General features: G+C 34.4%; 1 protein-coding gene across 4 annotated transcripts in view; it reads right to left on the reverse strand.

Annotated features, from left to right (window-relative positions):
• Positions 1-3,762: 3,762 nt before the first annotated feature.
• Positions 3,763-19,948, reverse strand: part of Plppr5 (phospholipid phosphatase related 5) — a 104,239-nt gene continuing 88,053 nt past the window's right edge. Inside the window, exons 5-7 of one of the 4 annotated variants that reach the window (XM_063254753.1) lie at positions 19,560-19,679; positions 7,810-7,946; positions 3,763-4,496 (exon numbers count right to left, since the gene is read on the reverse strand). In XM_063254753.1, coding sequence (XP_063110823.1) covers positions 7,812-7,946; positions 19,560-19,679 — 255 coding nt within the window. In that variant the 3' untranslated portion in view covers positions 3,763-4,496; positions 7,810-7,811. Of the gene's footprint in view, positions 4,497-7,809; positions 7,947-19,544; positions 19,680-19,948 lie in introns of all 4 variants that reach the window. The other 3 variants (XM_063254747.1, XM_023561290.2, XM_063254763.1) reach the window with 3 other exon arrangements.

Here is a 19,948-nt window from a genome sequence, read left to right on the forward strand (position 1 = left end):
ATAGAGGATTCAAGTTTATGCACTTGAAAATAAATTGGAATTTCATTATTATAAATGTAGAAATTCAAATTAGGCATACAATGATGGACTCTTATGAAATAAATCAGACACACATGTTTAAATAATACAATCTTTCTCTTGTACAATAAATCCAAAGGGTAACTAAGAATCAAAAAGATCACAGATATTGGAAAGTAATAAGAAAATGTTCAAGAGGAACAAGGGACAAGGGAAGAGAGATAGAAAGGAGGGAATAGAGGTAAAAATAAAAAAGAAGGAAAGCAGTGGAAACAAAATTTTGTAAAGGGAGAAGGGAAGGAATGAAGGAAAGAAAGAGGAGAATGGAGAGGAAAATTTAAGCTTTATTCCATATAAGTACAGACTCCTGATTATGAATATGATTGCTACAGATATCAAATTATACTGATGAAATTAATTAAAAAAGAAATACTAACAAAATTGATTCTCCAATTACTAATACAGTAAGCTCCCTACTTCATATCATATATAAAAAGAAATTTGAAGTGGATTACAGACTTATAAATTTATCGAAGTTTTATATTATATATATTATAATAAGAAAATGAAGGCGAAAAGAAAAAGCCATTAAGAAAATATACTCTGATTTAATTCACTAATATTAAAAGCCTTTATGGTACTGTTACTCACAATTCTACGCATTTTTAAAAGTGGCTCAGAGGAGAAAATATTTGCAAACAATAGACAAAGGCTTAATATTCCAAAAGGTAAAGATAAGCAACTTCAAAGAAAAAATATGTAAAACGCATGAATAAAAGACTTAATAAAGAAAAGGTTACTTTTTTCTGAGACAGGGCCTTTTTTGTAGTTTGTGCTGGCCTTGAACTCACTAGTTGGTGAGGCTAGCCTTGAACTCTTAGCAATCCTCTTGTGTCAGTCTCCCAAGTGCTAGATTACAGATACGCATCACTACACCTGGCAAAAATATGCATGTTTTAAAAAATGCATGAAAGTATATTTTCCAATCAAGAATATAAAATTAAAACAGCAATGATACAATTTCCTGTCATTAGATGAACAAAAATTAAAAAGAACAGTAATGCTATTTTTAAGCAAAAGGAGAAAATTTTATTGTCAACAGTGTGTGAATGTTGACTAGTTCTGGTTTGGGTGGAAAGGAGTGAATCTGACCAAATTCATCCAGAATTCCCTGCACGCTTCAGAGTGTGTTCATGGAGTGCTGCTACAAGGTCAAAAGTCAGAAGCCACCAAAAACTGGTGCTGGCTAAATCAGATGCCCCGCATCCACGCAGAACATGGGGAATAACGCACAATTAGAAAGGCTTTCAAGTCACACGCTTTTTTTTTTTTTTTTTTTTTGTCTTTTTCCCTTTTTATCGGTACTGGGGATCGAACTCATGACTGCCTGCTTGCACGGCAGGCGCTTATGCCGCTGAGCTAAGTCCCCAGCCCCAAGTCACATGCTTTTTTAAAATGTAGGTTTTCAAAGACATAGATGTAAGATAACATTTATTTTAGAAATTGTAGCTTTTAAAGGATGTTGAGGGCTACTTCTGGGGAGTGGAGAAGAATTGGTAGTGGGGGCAAATGTGGCAGGCGTATCTCTGGTGACTGTTTCTAATAAAATACAACTTGCATGTAAAAACAGAAAAGCATCTTTTATTCCTCCATCCCCAATCCAGACCAACACATAAATAAAAAGTCATTTTTATTTTAATTTTTAAAATTTTATTTGAAAAATACAATACACAGCAGAGAATTATTCCCCTCCCTACTGCTCTTTCACAAAGGAAACTGTATGATAAATGTAACTGAGATACTTGGCTAGCTATATCCTGAGAAAAGAGAGGCCCAGTTAGAAGTAGGAAGGACAAAGTCTGTCACAGAAGGTTCACCTCTCTTTTAAAATAAAAGAACCTTTCAAATTATTTTAGGAATCAGATAAAACATGTGCAGAATTTCTGCCGTGCAAACAGACACTACCGAAATTTTCAGGTTGATCCATTTATACCGACCTGGGCCCCAAGTAAGTAGAATAAAAAGGATACGTCTTTATCAGAAAGGTATGTTCACCTGCCGTTCATATAGGCGTGTATACATATATATGTATAAAAATATATATGTATATATTTTTGTTAAATGTGTTTCTCATTATTCTTAGTAGTAGAATCATGGTTAGAAGGTTTGTTTGGCTGGCTTTTGCTTTGCATGCATCTTCTTTTTTTTCCTAGTTTTCTTTAGGATAGAATCATTCATTGAACGATCTTGGATCCAAGATGTCTAAGCATTAGAATGATCTTATTCTGGTTTAGGTTAAATCTAGAGATAGTCTTTTTGAAGAATTTTAAATTCCTGTATTCAAACCTGGTTTAGCACAAGGTACAAAGATACAACACTGACATACTAATTTATAGCTAAGGCTTCCAACAGAAAAATATTTCTGCTTGGAGCCTTAGAAAGTTGATGTCTAACCGGTAGAACTGATCAAACTCTAGAAACCTTACTGGTGATTCAGCCTCCTAAAGCATTATGAACTTCCCCCTCACTTCCATGGCCAATGACTAATTTCCCCCATTGCTGTAATTGCTTAAAACATAAGTCTTTAAAGAGGTACAAAGCATTCAAAGGTTTTTCATGTTCTAAATTTCTAACCGAATTGAACTGCTATAGATATTTGAAATTGGTAGACATATAAATTTACTGTATTTCAGCCTGGTAAATACGTTGAGTCTTAGCATCAGAAATGGTCCAGTAGCCCATTCTGGAAGCAATACATTTTGGTTATGCATATGCTGATTTCTACTGAATCACTTAGTGAATTAAAAGTTGACTTTATTTCAAGACTAAAAAAAAAAATTGTTTCAATTGATTGCTGCTTATATAAGCCAAAGTTACTAAGTTAGCTTTAAAGTTGGCAGGGAGACTGCTGAAGAGATCACCATCTTCCCTTTTATGGTGAGTCCCACATGGTGATGGTCATCACAGCCCTCAGGTCTCCTGAATGCAGTCTGAGGTCTGGAGGCGAGTGCGAAAGGAAGGACATTTGATTCAGGGTTCACTTTTATAAAGGGCCTCTTATCCAGCCCCCATTAATTATTTACAAACAAGATTACAAATAGGTTACTATGTCATTGTATATTTAAAAAGTGTGCATTCTTAAAAAGTAAACACTTAAAATATAGCGGTTCTTGTAACCTTGTTTTGGTATTTCTGCATTTGTTGAAATACAGGTAGGACTTAATGATTCTCAAAGGCCTTGGTATCCAAAAAGTGCATGTTGGAAAGGACTACATGCTTGGGGACATAAAAATCTAAATTTAGTTTAATGCTGCCTTTTACTCATTATGTAGGGTCAGGCACACTGCTTACCCCATCCTGGCTTCATTTTTCTCATCTATGAAACAAGGTCATACTTGTAATATCTACATAGGGCTGTTGTGAGGATTAAATAAAACCATAGAGCAAATTCATTTCATACTATAAAGGACTGCACAAATGAAAAGTCAAATATATTAATGATATTAATAGCAGTTATCTAATTTAAGTTGTGTGCTGTGGGTGGTTCTTTCCCATTTAAGTAATGCAAAATCTGACCCAGTAAAAATTGTCTATGAATGGGGCCTACGAACTATGCTCTAGACACTGTTATCAATGGGAAATTATTCCTTAATTGGCTGGATTTCTCATTTAATTGATTCTAAATACTGCCAGCATTCAAAAACTATAAATCAACAATTAAACCACAACTATCAGGAGAAAAACTCCAAATAAATAATTTTTAATTATGATACATTACTTATTACAGTAAAAATTGGCATTTTCCCCTTCAAAAGCAGAAGCACCAGTCTTAGAATGTATAGTATGAATGCTATTTTAAGTGACATACAGCATAATATAATGTGCAAACATTATTTTAGTAGTATAAGACATAGTTTTTAAAAGTAATTTCACATACTGAAATCTGTTAGAATGGGAATAATGTCATGCTGAATAAAATAAAACCCCCATGACTTTCAAAGTCCACTTCAAATTAAATAGGATATGCAACTGAACAGATAATATGAAAAATTAAAAAGTTAGCCCAAAATAGTGGTTTTTCTAATACAAATACGACTCATGTTGAAGTTTTAGTTTTTTACAGTCTCAGAAATTTCTGAAAAATTAAAGTGAACATTTTATTTAAGAATTAATTTGTTCCTTTGAGCATCTCATTTTATTGAACACCTACTTTGTGCTAGGTTTTGTTGCAGGTGTTGGGGATACAGAAAATAAAGACACAGTCCTGCCCTCGAGGAGCTCACAGTCTAGTGGGGGAAACAGATACACTGACATTAATTCTAAAATTATAAAAATTATTAGACAACTTTATAAACTCCTTTTAAAATCAAACAAACTTTGGGTGTTATGAATGGATGGTAAAAAGAGATGATGTCCAATGCAGGGAAAAACCATCTGCTTCAATATCATGTGACTTCCGCAAAGGCGGTGATGTGGTTCTGTAAAAGAGAAAAGGAATGAGAAAGTCAAAGCGTTGAAGAAAGTGAATTTGTCAAACATTTAGAATCTTTACACATAACCACTAGACTAATATAAAACTGTAGCCCATCTATGTCTGAATTGCCAAAACATATAGCATTATTAAACTGAATTCTGTGTAGTAGTACCTAATTTGAGCTGCTAATTATATATTTTATTCAACGTTATCAATAAACAGAATAGACTAAAATGTTTTACCTATTTATGATTTATAATGTTATACCTGCTTTATTCAAAATTTAACACTGGAATTTGGGGAGACAAAAATGGCAGTGCCAGACATGTTAATATTCTGCTCCACTGTTAATGGAATTTTAATGCTGCATTTTGGAATTGCAGATTAATTGTTCCCTGTGAGACAGATGGCATAAAATGAGGAGGTGAAATGCTCAGAATGAAATGGTATTTGTTAGCTGACAAAAATCTACTTAAATACTTCATTTTTGATGCATGAATCCAGACTCCATAGAAACTGCAATCTCTCTCTTTTTTTATTGTAACCACAGAATTCTTTACAAAGCCTTGGTTTTCTATTTTTTCTTCTTAAAGCAACAAATTATATACAAAAAAATGTCATGAATGGCTAATATTTAAATAGATTCAGGCATGCAATAGTCCGTATTATGACTGCTGAAACACTGCTCTGAGAAGTTGATATTACATAATTAATTACACTACAGAATTGTAATCTTGACATATGGGATTCTGTCAAAACCTAGTAGGAGTAATAACCTCAGGAAATAGCAGCAACATTGCAATAGCACTATTATACATGACCCATTTCGAATGTTTTCACAGTAGTTGTTTCACTGGCTCTTTATAATACTATGACACTCTAAGCAAAATTTTTATATTGAGAGTGTGTCATAAAATTTCTTCAACAAACATTCAGCTCTTTTCAAGTTAAATCATTTTAACTAGTTAAAAATACTTAAAATGTATGTATTTAAAAATACGTGTTTTAAAATGAAAATAAAATTTCTTTGTATTGAACTTACGTATTTTAAACCACAACTAGGAGAATATTATTGTAAGACATTTATTAAGTAATTTAAGACATTATAAGACATTTGTTAAGTAATTTAATACATTATCACCTAGGCTTGACTTCATAACAAAAACACAAAAGAATATTAGTAGGAATCAAAAATGAAGATGATTTTAACTAACCCCTGATAACACTTTAAAAACTTTAATTTCCCATTTTAAAAATTTTTTGATGAAAACCTTGGGAAATTCAGCAACTTGTCTCTAAATTTTCTTGATAAAAGCTTAATCAGAACGTTAGAACAAGGAAGACAGAATTATACAATGCATTCACTGAATAAAAGTTGTAAGAACTCTGGAAAGAATACAGTTTTACAAAGTTACAATTTTATTTTCAGTGGTCCCATGAGGAAGTAAAATCAGTAAACTGAGAAAAGACAATTTGATAAAGAGTATTTCAGCATGAAAGTGACATCAGAGTCACACCTTTAAATTGGGCCCAGGATAAAATAACTGCTAGAAAGACGTTAAGATAGAAACTGAAGATTAGTCAAATGTTGCTTTGAAAAGAGGTGAAGAAAGGATGTGAGAAAGAGATGAAAAAAAGATTTAAAGAGAGAGAGAGACAAACTAGATGATGCTCCAAAGAGCACTGGTGTAAGCCTCTATCCCTGCTGTTGACCCTATTAATGAACAGGGCACAGGTTCACTTAATTTCCTCAAGGGAATCTTACGTGAAGAGGAGTGAGGCAGAACTAAATGTCAAACATTGTCAATAAAGCACAGAAATAAATTACCAGAAACAACCACTCATGAGCAATGCCAAGCATGGCAGCAATAGAGGAAATCCACGTGCATTAGAGCAAACTGGAGAAACTAACACAAAAGGTGCAGAAACCGTGAGGAGATGACCATGTAGCTTGTTGTTTAACCTGGGCATACAAGGAGGTTAAAGGGATGCTAACCATAAGCAAAGACAACAGGCATCAATCAGGGCTGTCCCCAAAGGGATAACCATATGCCATTATTTGAATGCATCTTCAAAGCTATGTGCTATACTTTACCCTCAATCCAACTGTGGGAAGTGAACCCCAACAAGATGATTGGCCATGAATGCTGAGCCCTCCTTGTGAATGGATTACTTCTCTCAATAGGGATTTTTATTATTTTTTTCCTAACAAAAAGGTGATTTTCCTTGAAAGGCATCTAGTGAAGGAGCAAGACAATTATAAAACAAGAAGATAATATGTCACCACATATTAAGACTGTGTTTCTATATTATACAATGAACTGTAATAAGATAATTACATGCATAATTTGAAATACATATGCAGATGTAATAATTCTTATGCTAGATATTACTGTTCGTTACTTCTGCACGATTTTTGTCAGTAATATAACAAAGCCCTAACTGCATTGGAAAATTTCAGATCCCCTGTTTGACCACCAATCAATTTGTATGAATTCTTAATAAGCAACACTAATCCCTACTTGCAGGCCACAGCACAAACAGGCAAAGGTAACCTAAAATCTCATGCATGGGCACAGCTGAATTTTTCAGCACCTAGTGCTTTCCTCCATTGCACACTCTGAGGCTTACGATGGAGATGTCAGAGCCAGGACCCAGGTAGATAAAGACTAAAACATGTTCCATAAAGGAAAGTTCACTCAAATCCACAGCAAACTGGTAGCAAACTACTGAGTCTAGTCCTTGAGTGCAGGGATACTATAGAAAAACAAGTATTTTGTTTCTTAAAGGTGTTTTTAGATTTTTAAATTTAGTAAAGTTTAATGTCTATTAGCATGCCTGTTTTGAATGTGATAAATTCTATGTGAGAATCTCTAATTTACTATTGTATGAGTAATTATTGAAAATGTATTCTCTTTATAGCAAAAATATGTTACTTATACAAAACTATCAATTTGTGATACAAAAATTTGATGATTTGCCACTTGATAAAATCTGCCATTCATCATTTCTCTTTTAAAAATAGAACAAAATAAAAAAATAAGTAGTTTAGAGAAAAGTGTTCAGAACTGCAGCTATAAGCAAACTTTAATGAGCCATTATTAGGGTTATTTATTTAAGCAATACTAAATTCACATTGGATATAAATGAAATATATTTGAAAGGTTGATATTAAGAATAACAATAACAACAATCAGGCTCTTTAGTTTCTAGATTCTTTTTGGTTAGAATGAAGCCTGCACAGAAGGACATATTTTTCTGTATTTGCCTTAGCTTTGCAACCCAACTCCCACACCAGTGCGCTTGAGCGCACATACGTTTATTGCCTTAATTGAAGGTGTTCACAGTGGCTTATTCCCATTATCCAGCTGAAGAACCTTGCAAGACAGTCTTTAAAGGAACTTCCCTGTGAATTTTCTTCTTGACCGTTCTCAGTAGATTGATGTCGAGATACCTACAAAATGTGTTTCACATAAGATTTAAATATTGGCTTCTTAGACAAACTATGAGTTTAATTAAAGTTCTATATTTTTACCTTACTAGACAGTAGCATTTATGCTAATATTAGACAGTATTTCAACTCCATTCTTTCAAGGTGATTGATTACAGAAAGGCTTAGTATTTTAACAAGAGATTATCAAGAGTAAGTTTAGATTTTTAACTTAAGTATAAAATGGAACACAAGCATATAATGATGCTAATTCAATGAGTTGTATCATTGGCCCTGTTGGTATGGAAGCAAAATACACAGTGGAAACTGCAGTTCAGCAGTTTGAAGGTCAAATGTTTTACTGTGGCTCCATTACAAAGAAAATTTTCTCAAGAAATTTAATCTGAGGCAGCTTTCTCATGTGTGAAATAAAGATAATCCCATATTAATGGACCATTATTAAGGTTAAATGAGATCATACACAATGTTCTGTGTCCTTACTGAAACATACTCACTATTCCTTTATAGTTTAGAAAAACCACAGAAGCATGCTAAAATCAAAGTGAAAAAGAAAAAAGAAATAATGAGAAAGTAATCAAGACTTTTTAAAAAGACCTTTTGAAATTTCTAAATTAAATGCAGCAATTATCTATTTGACCATGCCAGTAGAGGACAGTGAAGGGACCAAAGAAGAAAGAAAAGAGAAGGCAGAGAGGAAGAGAATTCCAAACTCTAGCACCTTATTGTGTCATAAGTAAGTTTTCTTCCTAGCAAGCTTGATATTTCTAAACAGAAATATCGTTTAGGTAAACCTAAGAAAAAATTATTAGTGGAATTCAGGTTTGAGGTTATCAAATTTTTGTAAAATTTATGTTAGCCAATTTTTTGTTATTTTAAGAAATTAGGGATATGAAGACATAAATGTTAAAAATTTAAAGAATAAAGGTTTCCTTGAAAAAGGAGACTCTTTGGACTCTTTCTCTCCCTACATTGGTTCTCTCCCTCAGTGCAAAGTTTTGCATTAGTTCCGTTTTGTTTCCATTCAGGATTTTCTTTTTGTACTATACAGAAAATGTCTTGATACAACTTTCCAAAGGACCCATTCTCCCTGGAGAATGAGTCTCTGGGTGGCTTTCTTTGATAAACTAATTAAACCAAAGGTGGGTTCTTTTTTACTGGAGCCTTAGCTACAGATCTTATGAAGTATTTTTAAAAACCAGAGAATCCAAAGAAGCTGAAGGCTTTGCACATCAAATCTTTAGGGGCACTAGTTCTCATCCGTGGTTTTATGTAAAGAGCTTAAAGGAAATACTGATGCAACCCCAGAGATTTGGATTTAATTGGTTTGAGGCATGGCCTGATTGCTGGAGTTTTTAAAGGCTCTCTGGATGATTCTAACATACCACCAATATTGAGAACCACTGCATCAGAAGTGCTGCTGGCCCAGATGGATCCAGGGAAGGTACTGGCTCCGTACTCAAATCACCTGAGGTGCCAGATATAATTCCAGATCTGCAAACTCAAACAGGGCCTGCTGGATTAGAGTCTCTTGGCCTGTATCCCAATAACTTGCCATAAGAAACTGATTAGCAAAGTAAGCATTGTCAAGCATACAAAATCAATCCTTACTTTAATGTGCTACTTTTCACTGGAAAAAGTACTGCCTAAAACAAGCAGTAGTAGTGAATGATCCTAGAAACAGCTTTGTATTCAAAACATAGAATCAACTACACACCATGCGCCTTGCTTCAAGTTTTACAAGACATAGTAAGGCGCTGAGAAGGACTACAGCAAAGGCTTTTGCTTCACTTCTTCTCTGTGTTTCCCTAATGTGATTTGAAAGTTCATGTAAACAAATCAATTAATATCAATGTACTTAAGATATTTAGTGGATGTTTTGTCTTCCTGTACTCTGTCTTCCAAGCTTCTTATCCTAAGACCCATGAAAGTTAGACCTTTCTGTCTACCATCTCGTCCCATATATGAATTCTCTTAGAATTTTTCTCTCTACATAGTTTGCTTTTGAAATCACCACAAGAATTAAATATGATAATTTCCATCTGTAATTATTTGTTCTTAGTATGACATTTCTAGAGTTTTGGATTGTTATCACTGCCTACAACTTTCATTCAGCCAATGTTTCTGTTAAGTAATTGTTGTTGATTGGTACAGGTTACTGAAACATTGCTTACCCTGAGTATAAAATTAAACATACTTCTAAACTGTATCTATAATTACCTTCTTCCTCTTGGTGACAAGAAGAAATTTCCTTTGTTTCAACTAATCAAGATTGTATCAGCCAAGCAGAAAATAATACTTAGGTTTAGATGGCAAACAATTCCCAAAAAGCATTTCATATACTTGACTCTACCAACTTGAACTTTCAAAGGTATCTCAAATTTGCAATGAGTAGCTATAGTGGATTGCTACAGTTGTCTTAATAAAACTGTGTGGATATTAATTTTACATTAATATATTGGAAATACTCAATTATCTAAAAAAGGCTTCCACCTATATATTTATTGTTAAATGTATTTGTTCTCTTGATAGATAAAGAACCTCTTTCTTTAGATTTTCTAAATGTCATCAGTTAAAATCCATAACGTGCACATTGTTTCCCATGTGCTGACCTATACTGATGTATGGATGTCAGCATCAAGCTTTAAAGGAAAACAAGGCTGGACAAAAAGAGAGAAAGAACAAAGTCTTCCATGCTTCGTTATGGGCATGATGCAGTTTGAGCCAAAAGAATCAAGTAAGGATGGACAAGAATCACAGGAATGGTGAGATAATTGCTCTGTTCAGAATCTGCACCTGACCAAAAACAGCTATGCCAAATGATACCTGGCTAGTCAGAATGACAAGACATGGCTTATCGATCCCTGGTTGACAGCATCTTAGCATTCAACTGCAGTTTTGTAATACCTTTGGAGATTATTTGTTTCTGGTTTCCATTTGGCCTTTGGTTTATTCTCCATTCTGAATGTGATCTTTCCTTAAACTCCTAATGGCTCCCAGTTGCTCAAAGAGTAGAAGTCAACTTTTTAAATTCAAATGAAAGACTCTTCAAGAATTTTTGTCCAAAATGACAGAGAATATCTTTCTATGCAGTTATGTCTCATTTGTATTTCACCAATAATAATCTGACTGTTCAAAAATGTTATCATTTTTAAGCAGGATGCTTTATATATGATAGGCATCAACATTTTAGTAATCTGGAAACGTCCAGTCTTATACGTGTTGGTGTTATCTAGATTTCTGTTTTATTTTGTAATTTTTATATAACTTTCTTTTGTTATATATCTTGTTTTAAAATAAATTTTATAATTTGTAATATTTGTTACCAAATTTTATTATAAATTATTCCAATTCTCTATATAAATGACTTCCCATTGGGCTTGATGGCATATACCCGGCATACACATAATCCCAGCACTCCACAGACTGAGGCAGGAGGATCACAGTATGTTTGAGGCCAGCTTGAACTACTTAGTGAGTTGAAGGCCAGCCTGAATTACTAGTGAGACCTTGTCAATTCATTCATCTCAACTTTCCTAATTTGAGAGCTCTGAACATTGGTGCATTACTCAGTTGGTAAACACTGTCTAATAACTTTTTATTAGTAGTATACTGTCTGACTTCTTACCTAGTTGATCATTTTGTGATAATATTAATATTTAGATTTTAGGTAGATATAGAGCTGTTACTGTCATATTTACTCCTTGCAGACACTGATGACATGAGTCCATCTACCATAAATGGAATCAAATAGAACTTACATCTAATGTTTTGGAGGGAGAAGTCTGAGGCCAACATGGTATTCGTCTTGGGCAGGTAACTCACTTTTCTGACTTGTTTGTATGGTCTCATGTTCATATTACACTGTAGGATACCCTTGGAAACTCAATGGTTTCTAACAACAATTATTTCTCCTACTAAATGTTGGTGGCTGTGTTTTATAGTTCTTCTGAGGCTACATCTTATTTGAAGCCTGCTTTCCACGTCTTCCCATTCTGGCCTACGCTGAGGAGACAATCGTTATTTGTAATATGGGCTTCTTCTAGAAGATTCCATAAGATCAATGTTGCTCTGACTGATGAATCAATTCTATTGCTGTGCTGTTGATCATGTAAGTGAAGCAGGATGATCCCTGTGCTGAAGGAAGCAAGTAGTTAGCAATTGTGAAAAATAATACTGACCACTACAGTATTCATAGGATTCTTTCTTTAGTTGAAATCCAAAAAATTCAATGATAAATATCTAATTCCTGCTATGCATTTCAACTTTATATTGTCTGGTTGATCATCCAAATGAAAGATTGAAGTATTTATTTGGAAGAAGAGTTTCCTTAAAATGTATCTTTGAGTGTTGCTATGACATCTCTTGTTTCCTTCAGAACATACCATGATTCATATGTTAGGTTTCTGTGGTTTGGTATCTGTTGACCTTTCTCAGGTCAATTTCAGTCTCTTGTTCTTTTACTACAAAACCTGTTGTTAATATAAGCACTTGGACGTTTTTTAGTGTGGACTGTTTTCCTTATGGATTTTAGCATTGATTTTATTAATTGGCATTATTTGTTTTCTTACACTAGTTTCTTATTTGTACCAGTTGTCTTTCGTTTCTCACTTTATATGATTTGTTGAATTTCCTTTACTGTAAAAAGGAGATGCTATCTATAATAAATATATTTCTTACAGTTAATCTTTGAAATAAAGGCACATTTTCTTTCTCTCCTGTATCACAAAGTCATTTGAAGGGATTTAAATTCTTATGCTGATTACTCATGCTTAAATCAGGGTAGATTTGCTCAGTTTATTTTCCTGAAATAAGTGAAAGAGGACTCATCAATGTTCTTATAACTATTTTCATGAATAGTGAGGAAATCCTACACATAGATTCTGAGTGAAAGATCTAGATGATATAGTTTTAAATCATCATTTTGATAATCATCTTCAGTAGAATGTGAAAAGAGGTTGAGACCATGGACATTTCTAGAAAGATAATTTTATTTCTATGCAGTTTTATTCCTATGTTTGTTAAACTGTCAAAAATCAGCTGATCTGTACAACATAATTTCTTCTCCAGAAGGATGGGTACAATCCTTGGAGGCAATCGTTTCTTTATTTTATATTTTTACTTTTTATTTTTAATTTTGAATAAAGATAATAGCACATCGAGGTTAGAAAATAGTTTATTCATCTAGTATGAGCCCATGTTAATAAGAAGCCTCATCAGAAGAAAGCTTCTTACCTGAAGCCTTTTTGGGGTAAGTATTAGCCAATTTTCTAAATCTGCCTCAAAATGGTGTTGGTATGAGATGTTGAAACTCACTTCAAGTGGAATGAACTCTCTAGACTTTCCTCCTATATCTCACAGTCACTTGAATTGTTAATAGGACTCTAGGACTTTAGCTACTCCTGTGTGCTCCTTCAGTGGCAAAGAAAAAAGTTAGTTATCTTTTGGGGAAATTCTTTCAAACTAGGTTTACTTTACCGCATATCTAGTAGAAATCCCCCACATTGTATGCTATCTAGTTCTCATTCTTGGTTACACTGCTATTAATATATTTATTCTTTCTGATGCAAGAGACTAATGAAAGTGAAAAATGTAAATGGCTCCATCTTCATTTTCTAGAAGAGTGTTAAGCTTGTTTTCTTGGATTCACAAGGGTAATTGACATTTCATGTTTCTGGAAATACAGTGAAGGCAGCTCACTGGAGATTTTCTTCGGAATAAATGAGTCCATATAGGAGGAGCCAGAAAAAATTGTGTCATGAAGAGGTAGTGACCCACAAAGAGTTCACTTTATAGGTTCTTGAGTGGGTGAGAACTTTGTAGATCCTTCACATGAGAGGCATTTGCACATAGCTGCCATGCAGGACCTCAGGGCTGATAGGGCCTACCAGGGGTATAGCTGCGGGTATGCCAAGGAAAGCGGGGCCCAGGGTTTAAAAGTGCCGAAACTACCACCAACCAAGATTCCCATGTTTAATTTGGCAAGAAAAATAAATCACACATTTTCAGAAATGTCACGTGAATCATAAAAAAGGAGTATAGGAATTTAAATTATACTAAAGGAATTTTTTTCAGGGGATTTTGGTCAATCTGAGCAGATCAGGTTGCTAATCCCATGAAGAAGCATAACCAAGACTTTTGAAAGAAGTTAAGAAAACTGAGTAATACTTTAAAATTAAACTTATTCTTGGTCATACAGTTATTTATGAATAGTATGGCATTTCATATATCAACATGGTGGGGGAGAAGGGAAGATGGGGGAAGAGGGGAAGGGAAAGAAAGGAAAGGTTGAGGAATGCAGATAAGTCTTGGTGCACTGTCTCAGTGGTTTCCTTAGATTTAAGCATTGCTCTGATTATCTATCTATCTATCTATCTATCTATCATCTATCTCTTTCTTTCTGTCTACATTTCTATGTCTCTTTCTCTGCCTTTCCTTGTCTTTCTCTCTCTCTCAACCTCTTATCCACATACTCCTTTCTGTCATACTAGAAATAAATATCTACCATGACATTTTGAGTAACTGGCTTCATTGTACACGCACACATACATACACACACATACACACAGTGGTACCTGGGTTCATGAACACTTTTGTTTGTAAACAATTTGATTCACAAAAAGAAGCAGTTTTTTGTGAGAAAACAAAAAGAAAGCAATACTTTCTTTTTGTTTGCAAACTACATCAGGTGACAAACAAACCTGCATCCATTTGTCCTGAACAAAAAGAAAAATGGCTCTGTCCCAAAATTGTGGCACAAATTAAGTTTGTGAACCGAGGTGGTACAATGTATGTGCACATATATATTTTTTCCTTAAAAACACTTTTCTATATATTGGAAAACTTTCCACATCTTGATTTACTTTCTTCATTTTAACTCTTAAGGAGTAATAATAATAATTAGTAATTATTAAAAATGTCATGCACACTAAAAGCTGTTGTGTTTTACTATTATTTTACTTAACTCTCATAAAGAGCAATTTATGAAATAATAAAAGAGTCACTGAGCATTTAAGTGAGCTACCTAAATTCAAAACTCCCCAAATTCTTAGCCAGTCTATCTCTAGATCCTATAAGCAGAAACACCATACTGGAATATACTGAATCTCTTTGTAGGAATGTGTTGCCATTGCTTTAACAACTCTATAGATATGAATTTAGACTTTTCATGATTTTACATGGTTAACATCTGTAATAAAGTTACTGGTAACTTAAACATTTATTGGACATTGGATACGAGAGATCAGTTTCCACGGATGACTAACTCTTTTCATAAAAACTAAATGCAATAAATGTTCTGATTTACATAACTCAGAAAAATCATGAGTTTTCCTCATAAACTATGGTAATTAACCATATGACAAATTCCCTATAATTAAGGGATAAATTGCTGGCATAAAAATAATTGCTTGTATGCTATAATTACTCAGTAGCTTATAGTTTATCAAACATACTTTTAACTAAGGGGTTATATAAGTACAAAACTTCTGGAAGAAACTCTTTGCTTTCTTCATATGGAACTGACAATAAGAAAACGATAGATTGGCATAATAATGCTAAAACTCTTGGCCATTCCTATGGACTGAAATTTAAATAACTCTTCCTTTGTCTCCTGTTATGGATTAAAAACTGGTGGTCAACTTAATGCCAGCTGGATTACATCAGTATGGCTCTGAGTTTACATGTTCCACCTGAGGAAAGTTGCCAGCATAAATACAGATGTGGAGAAGGAGAAGCTATGCATTGATGCATTGAGCTGTTCAGGAATTGTGGCATTGTGGGTTCTATGTGTTGCCGTTGGAGCTGTTGGTTCTCCTGGAGGAGTTCTGGTCCTCACATCAAACATTGCTTACTGGCTCTAGAGGAGAGGAAGACTTGTGCCACTTGTGTCTTCAGGATGAACTTGTCACACTGGCTTCCTGGCATGTACTCAACTGTGTTTATCGTCAGAGGAGCTCGGGGCATTCCGTGTCATTGAGGATGCCTGTGGTGCTTTTCAGGACAGCCCTGGTCGTTGCTGTGAGTGGGACTTCTCAGCTCCAGCATAGAACCCTCAACCTGCCAGCACAGCTCCTTCACTCTGCTACACTTTCTAGCTTCCACTGCTGACCTTTGGGCCTTCCCAGCATCGATCCGTAAAAGAGACTGGTATAAGTCCTTGTGGGCTCTAGACCTCCAGTTGGACTCGTGGAAGGTACTGTCATGAGCTCTGGGTCTTCATCTGGATTCATGTGGAACATTGCTGTGAGAATCAGGTCCTTGACTAAATATTCTATGTCTTTAGTGTTGTGGATAGATTTCCTGCATTTTCTTGTGTTAACTCTGGGTGACCATCATAAAACAATATTACAAATTCCATGTCCTGATTCTAATTGTTGTCCTCACAACCCCTGACTACATCTCCCAACTAATGTCACTGTTCACCAATCAACTATTAAGATCAAAGTATTTAGGAAGAATTTCATATTACCATATTTATCAATGTGAATTATAGTCAAAGCAATGTGTTTGATTTATGTAATCCTTATTACAAGGAAAGTAGAAAAAATTATAGTAGACACCTTTGTGTAATGATCTTCCTCTCCTTCTGGCTGAGGAGTACAAAGAAATGTTGCAATACAGTTGCAAGGGAAGCCGGACATATATTCCTCCTATACTCCTAGTATCACCTCCTAATCTACCCATGACCTGTGTGTATGGAAAGGGGTAGGGGAAGACCACGCTCAGTGCATCCTTTGTGACAACAGGAATGGAATAGTCAGAGAGGGGACCCATACATCCCCATAAAGTGAGAATGAATCTAACTATCCCCAACTACCAGAGTGAAAACAAAGCACATGCATTTGACATGAGGAACAGTAATAAAACTAATGAAAGAAGTTCATAAATACTTGTCTCTGGAAATTTATTATTCTAATAAAATTGTTTCCTTCTACCAGTTTGTATTTTAAAGCTCACAATAAAAATAAAATGAATTAGCATAAAATTAGCATAAATAAAAATGAATTAGCGTAAAATACATAGTAATGTTAAAATCATTTAATATAGGGAGTTATGCGACAGTGTATAGAAATATTTGGCAAAACTGGAAGTTAATAAAAAGCTATAATGCAAATAAATATGCTAGAAAGTAGAATATTGGTTATCATTCCAGTAAGTTTCAGAGATGCAAACAGAAAAGATGAATGTTACCCTATTTTCTTCAAAATATGCTTAAAATCTTTTCCTTAATTCCATTGTTTTCTATCTTTATTAAGTTAAACAAGATGAAATTTTGTATATATTATTCAGTTTTTAAAACTGAATAGATATAGATACATGTCTCATAGTATTACACTGCATATTTTTCTCTGTTGCTCATCAATGATGTGGACTTTTGAAAATAAACACTTGGAAATTCAATTTATTAACTGTGAGTAGGGAAACTTATTGTAATAGAGTATTTGCTAAGCTCCTATAGAAGAGAAATTTAAATAAACAAATGGCTCAGAGGAGAAAGCAGTTCACTTTGTTTTTGGACTCATGTACATAGAGTGGGTATGTGGACTCCACTCTAAGAGTTCATCTATTAAGGTAACTGGCAAGGTAGATTTGCCCTCCTGGAAAAGGACTCCCCAAGATGGTTCCAGCCACCAGCTCATTCATTTGGTGAGCATGGGTAGAGAAGGCCCAGGCAAGTCTTCCAGGAAGCATATCAGAGGCTGAACTTATTTCTTTTGCTCACATTTCATTGTTCTAAACTTGTTTTCTGGTCACACCTGAAAGCAAGAGAAAGTGTGCAGTGTGGACCAGAGCTGAGCAGCTGGACTGATGTGGCTAAAATTGAGGCAGCCAACTAAAAAGGAAGAAGAGAAGATGAAATATTTCTGGATCATTCGCAGTCTGTGCCACTATACTAAGAGCCAGCTTTAAAAATTGTTATGAGGCCTGAGAATATTTTTGTAGAGCACAGAAATGTTTTTGTGGAGCTTATAGAAACCATCAGCATGGTATTTGACATGTACAATTATTAAATGGTAGCTATTACTAGAACCATCATTTTATAATTAATCAGCATCTCTAGACTCTCTTAAAGGCTTGAATTTTCCTCCATAGGGTCACACCTAAGTGATTATTTAGCTGTTCTGGAATTGTTTCAGGAAAAAAATCACTCTTGAAACAGTCATTTTATTGAGAAAGTTTTCTTCTCTTTCCAGCCTTTGCTTATCTTCTTAAATCCACATTCTTTTCTTTTGTCCTATTTGTGCTCTCTGAGGTCCTACAGAACAATTCTCATTAATTTGTCTTACAATAGTTTTCCAGATGCTTATAGAAAACTATGGCTTTGTCTATACGTTTCTTTTCCATAGGCTAATCACTTCTGGTTCCTCCAACAATCTCTCATAATACATGATTTTGAATCCATTCACCCTTCTACATATATTCATTTAGAATTATACATCATATTGAGTGCTGGCTACTCTATTTTACCACTCTCTGTCTGATAAGCATGTTGCCAAAGACTGTATACAAAATTTCAAGTTATTCTGACCAAAAATAAGCATAGCAGATCTATGATCTTCTCATTCTGGATATCAGTTTCCCTAAATGGGTCTTAAGATCATGGAAATAATTTTGGCAGCTGTTCATGCTGTTCACATATGCTCAGTTGTGCCTCGCTGTCCCACGGAGCCTTTCTCATTTGTGCAGTTAACCTAAATGTCCCCTAACCTACACATGAACTCACTTTTTTTAATCTACATACAAACACTTCTTTCTTTCTAGCAAATTAATTGTACCTTCTCTCAAGAACTTTTATTCCTTCACCCGATATGCCTCACAGATTCCCACCCTCTATACACCTCATTAGCAGGTGACTCAACTTCTTATCTAAAACACTGATTACAATGTAGAAATGGACAGAGCTGAGCAGAAACCATTAGCAGCCTTCTGGGAAATCATATAACTGGTTATAAATGCATACAACTACATCAATATTATGGAATATAGATATCCTATCTGCTTTACAAAAATGTTTGGCTCTGTGCTTTCTTCCGTGCTAGGTGAGGCCATGTCCCCCCATCAAAGTGCTCCAGGGTCTGGCTGTATCCAGCCCAGCTCAAACCTCATGCCTCCTCCAATAGGAGAGTATGCCTGCGGTATTCCTGCTGCTGGGCCCTCATATGCTGAGGTTTAAAATATTATTAATCCCTGATTGTGTGCCAGGTATTGAATGAGGTATGTTCTTATAGGCATGAAGCATGAAAGAAATGCAATGTTTCATGAAGAAAATGATTACATTTTCAAGTGGAAACATTTTATTGGGTCCATTTGTGAAATCAGGGTACCATGTTTCTTACATGGAAGTGCTCTGAAGTACTGCATGGATTCCATGCACAGGACTCAGCTTTGGACATGAGGGATGAGACAAACATTTTAAATGAGATATGCATTTTTCTACGATAACCTATTCAGTGGCTAAATTCTTGCTAAATAGCACATCAAACTGTGAGGTTAAATTAGTCAACAATAGGTATGTAGGCATTCTCCTGATACATGTGCAGAAACTAATTATTAGTTTGATCTAGGTAACAATAACATTTGAGAATTCAAACTAGCAATCACCTGTACAGATGTTACCTTTTCCAAAGGACTTTCTACTCGAGGAATGTTGATCATTGGCATCTGGGCCAGATTATCCATGTGTATATGATCATTTTCTGGTTGTTTTCCTTTGAAATTATTTACCACACACACGACCTAAAATTTCAAAATGGGTTACAGGTAAGTAAAACCATAAATCCTGTGTTATCAGCCTTTTGATTAATTTAATACATTTAAATATAATAGTAAAGTATTAAAAATACTTAAGAATAACATGTATAAATTTTGCATTTAGATTTATTTCATACAAATTTTAATAGCTGCTCGAATGCAGTGAGGCTCAAAGATTCATCAATTAGTATGTAGCTCAATTAATAATGACAAATTCATCATTCCAAAATTTTCATTAAAATATAGTCAATTCT

This window comes from Cavia porcellus, unplaced genomic scaffold (genome assembly GCF_034190915.1).
Source record: "Cavia porcellus strain 051 isolate PalLab524CR breed Dunkin Hartley unplaced genomic scaffold, mCavPor4.1 scaffold_1, whole genome shotgun sequence".
Lineage (NCBI taxonomy): Eukaryota > Metazoa > Chordata > Mammalia > Rodentia > Caviidae > Cavia > Cavia porcellus.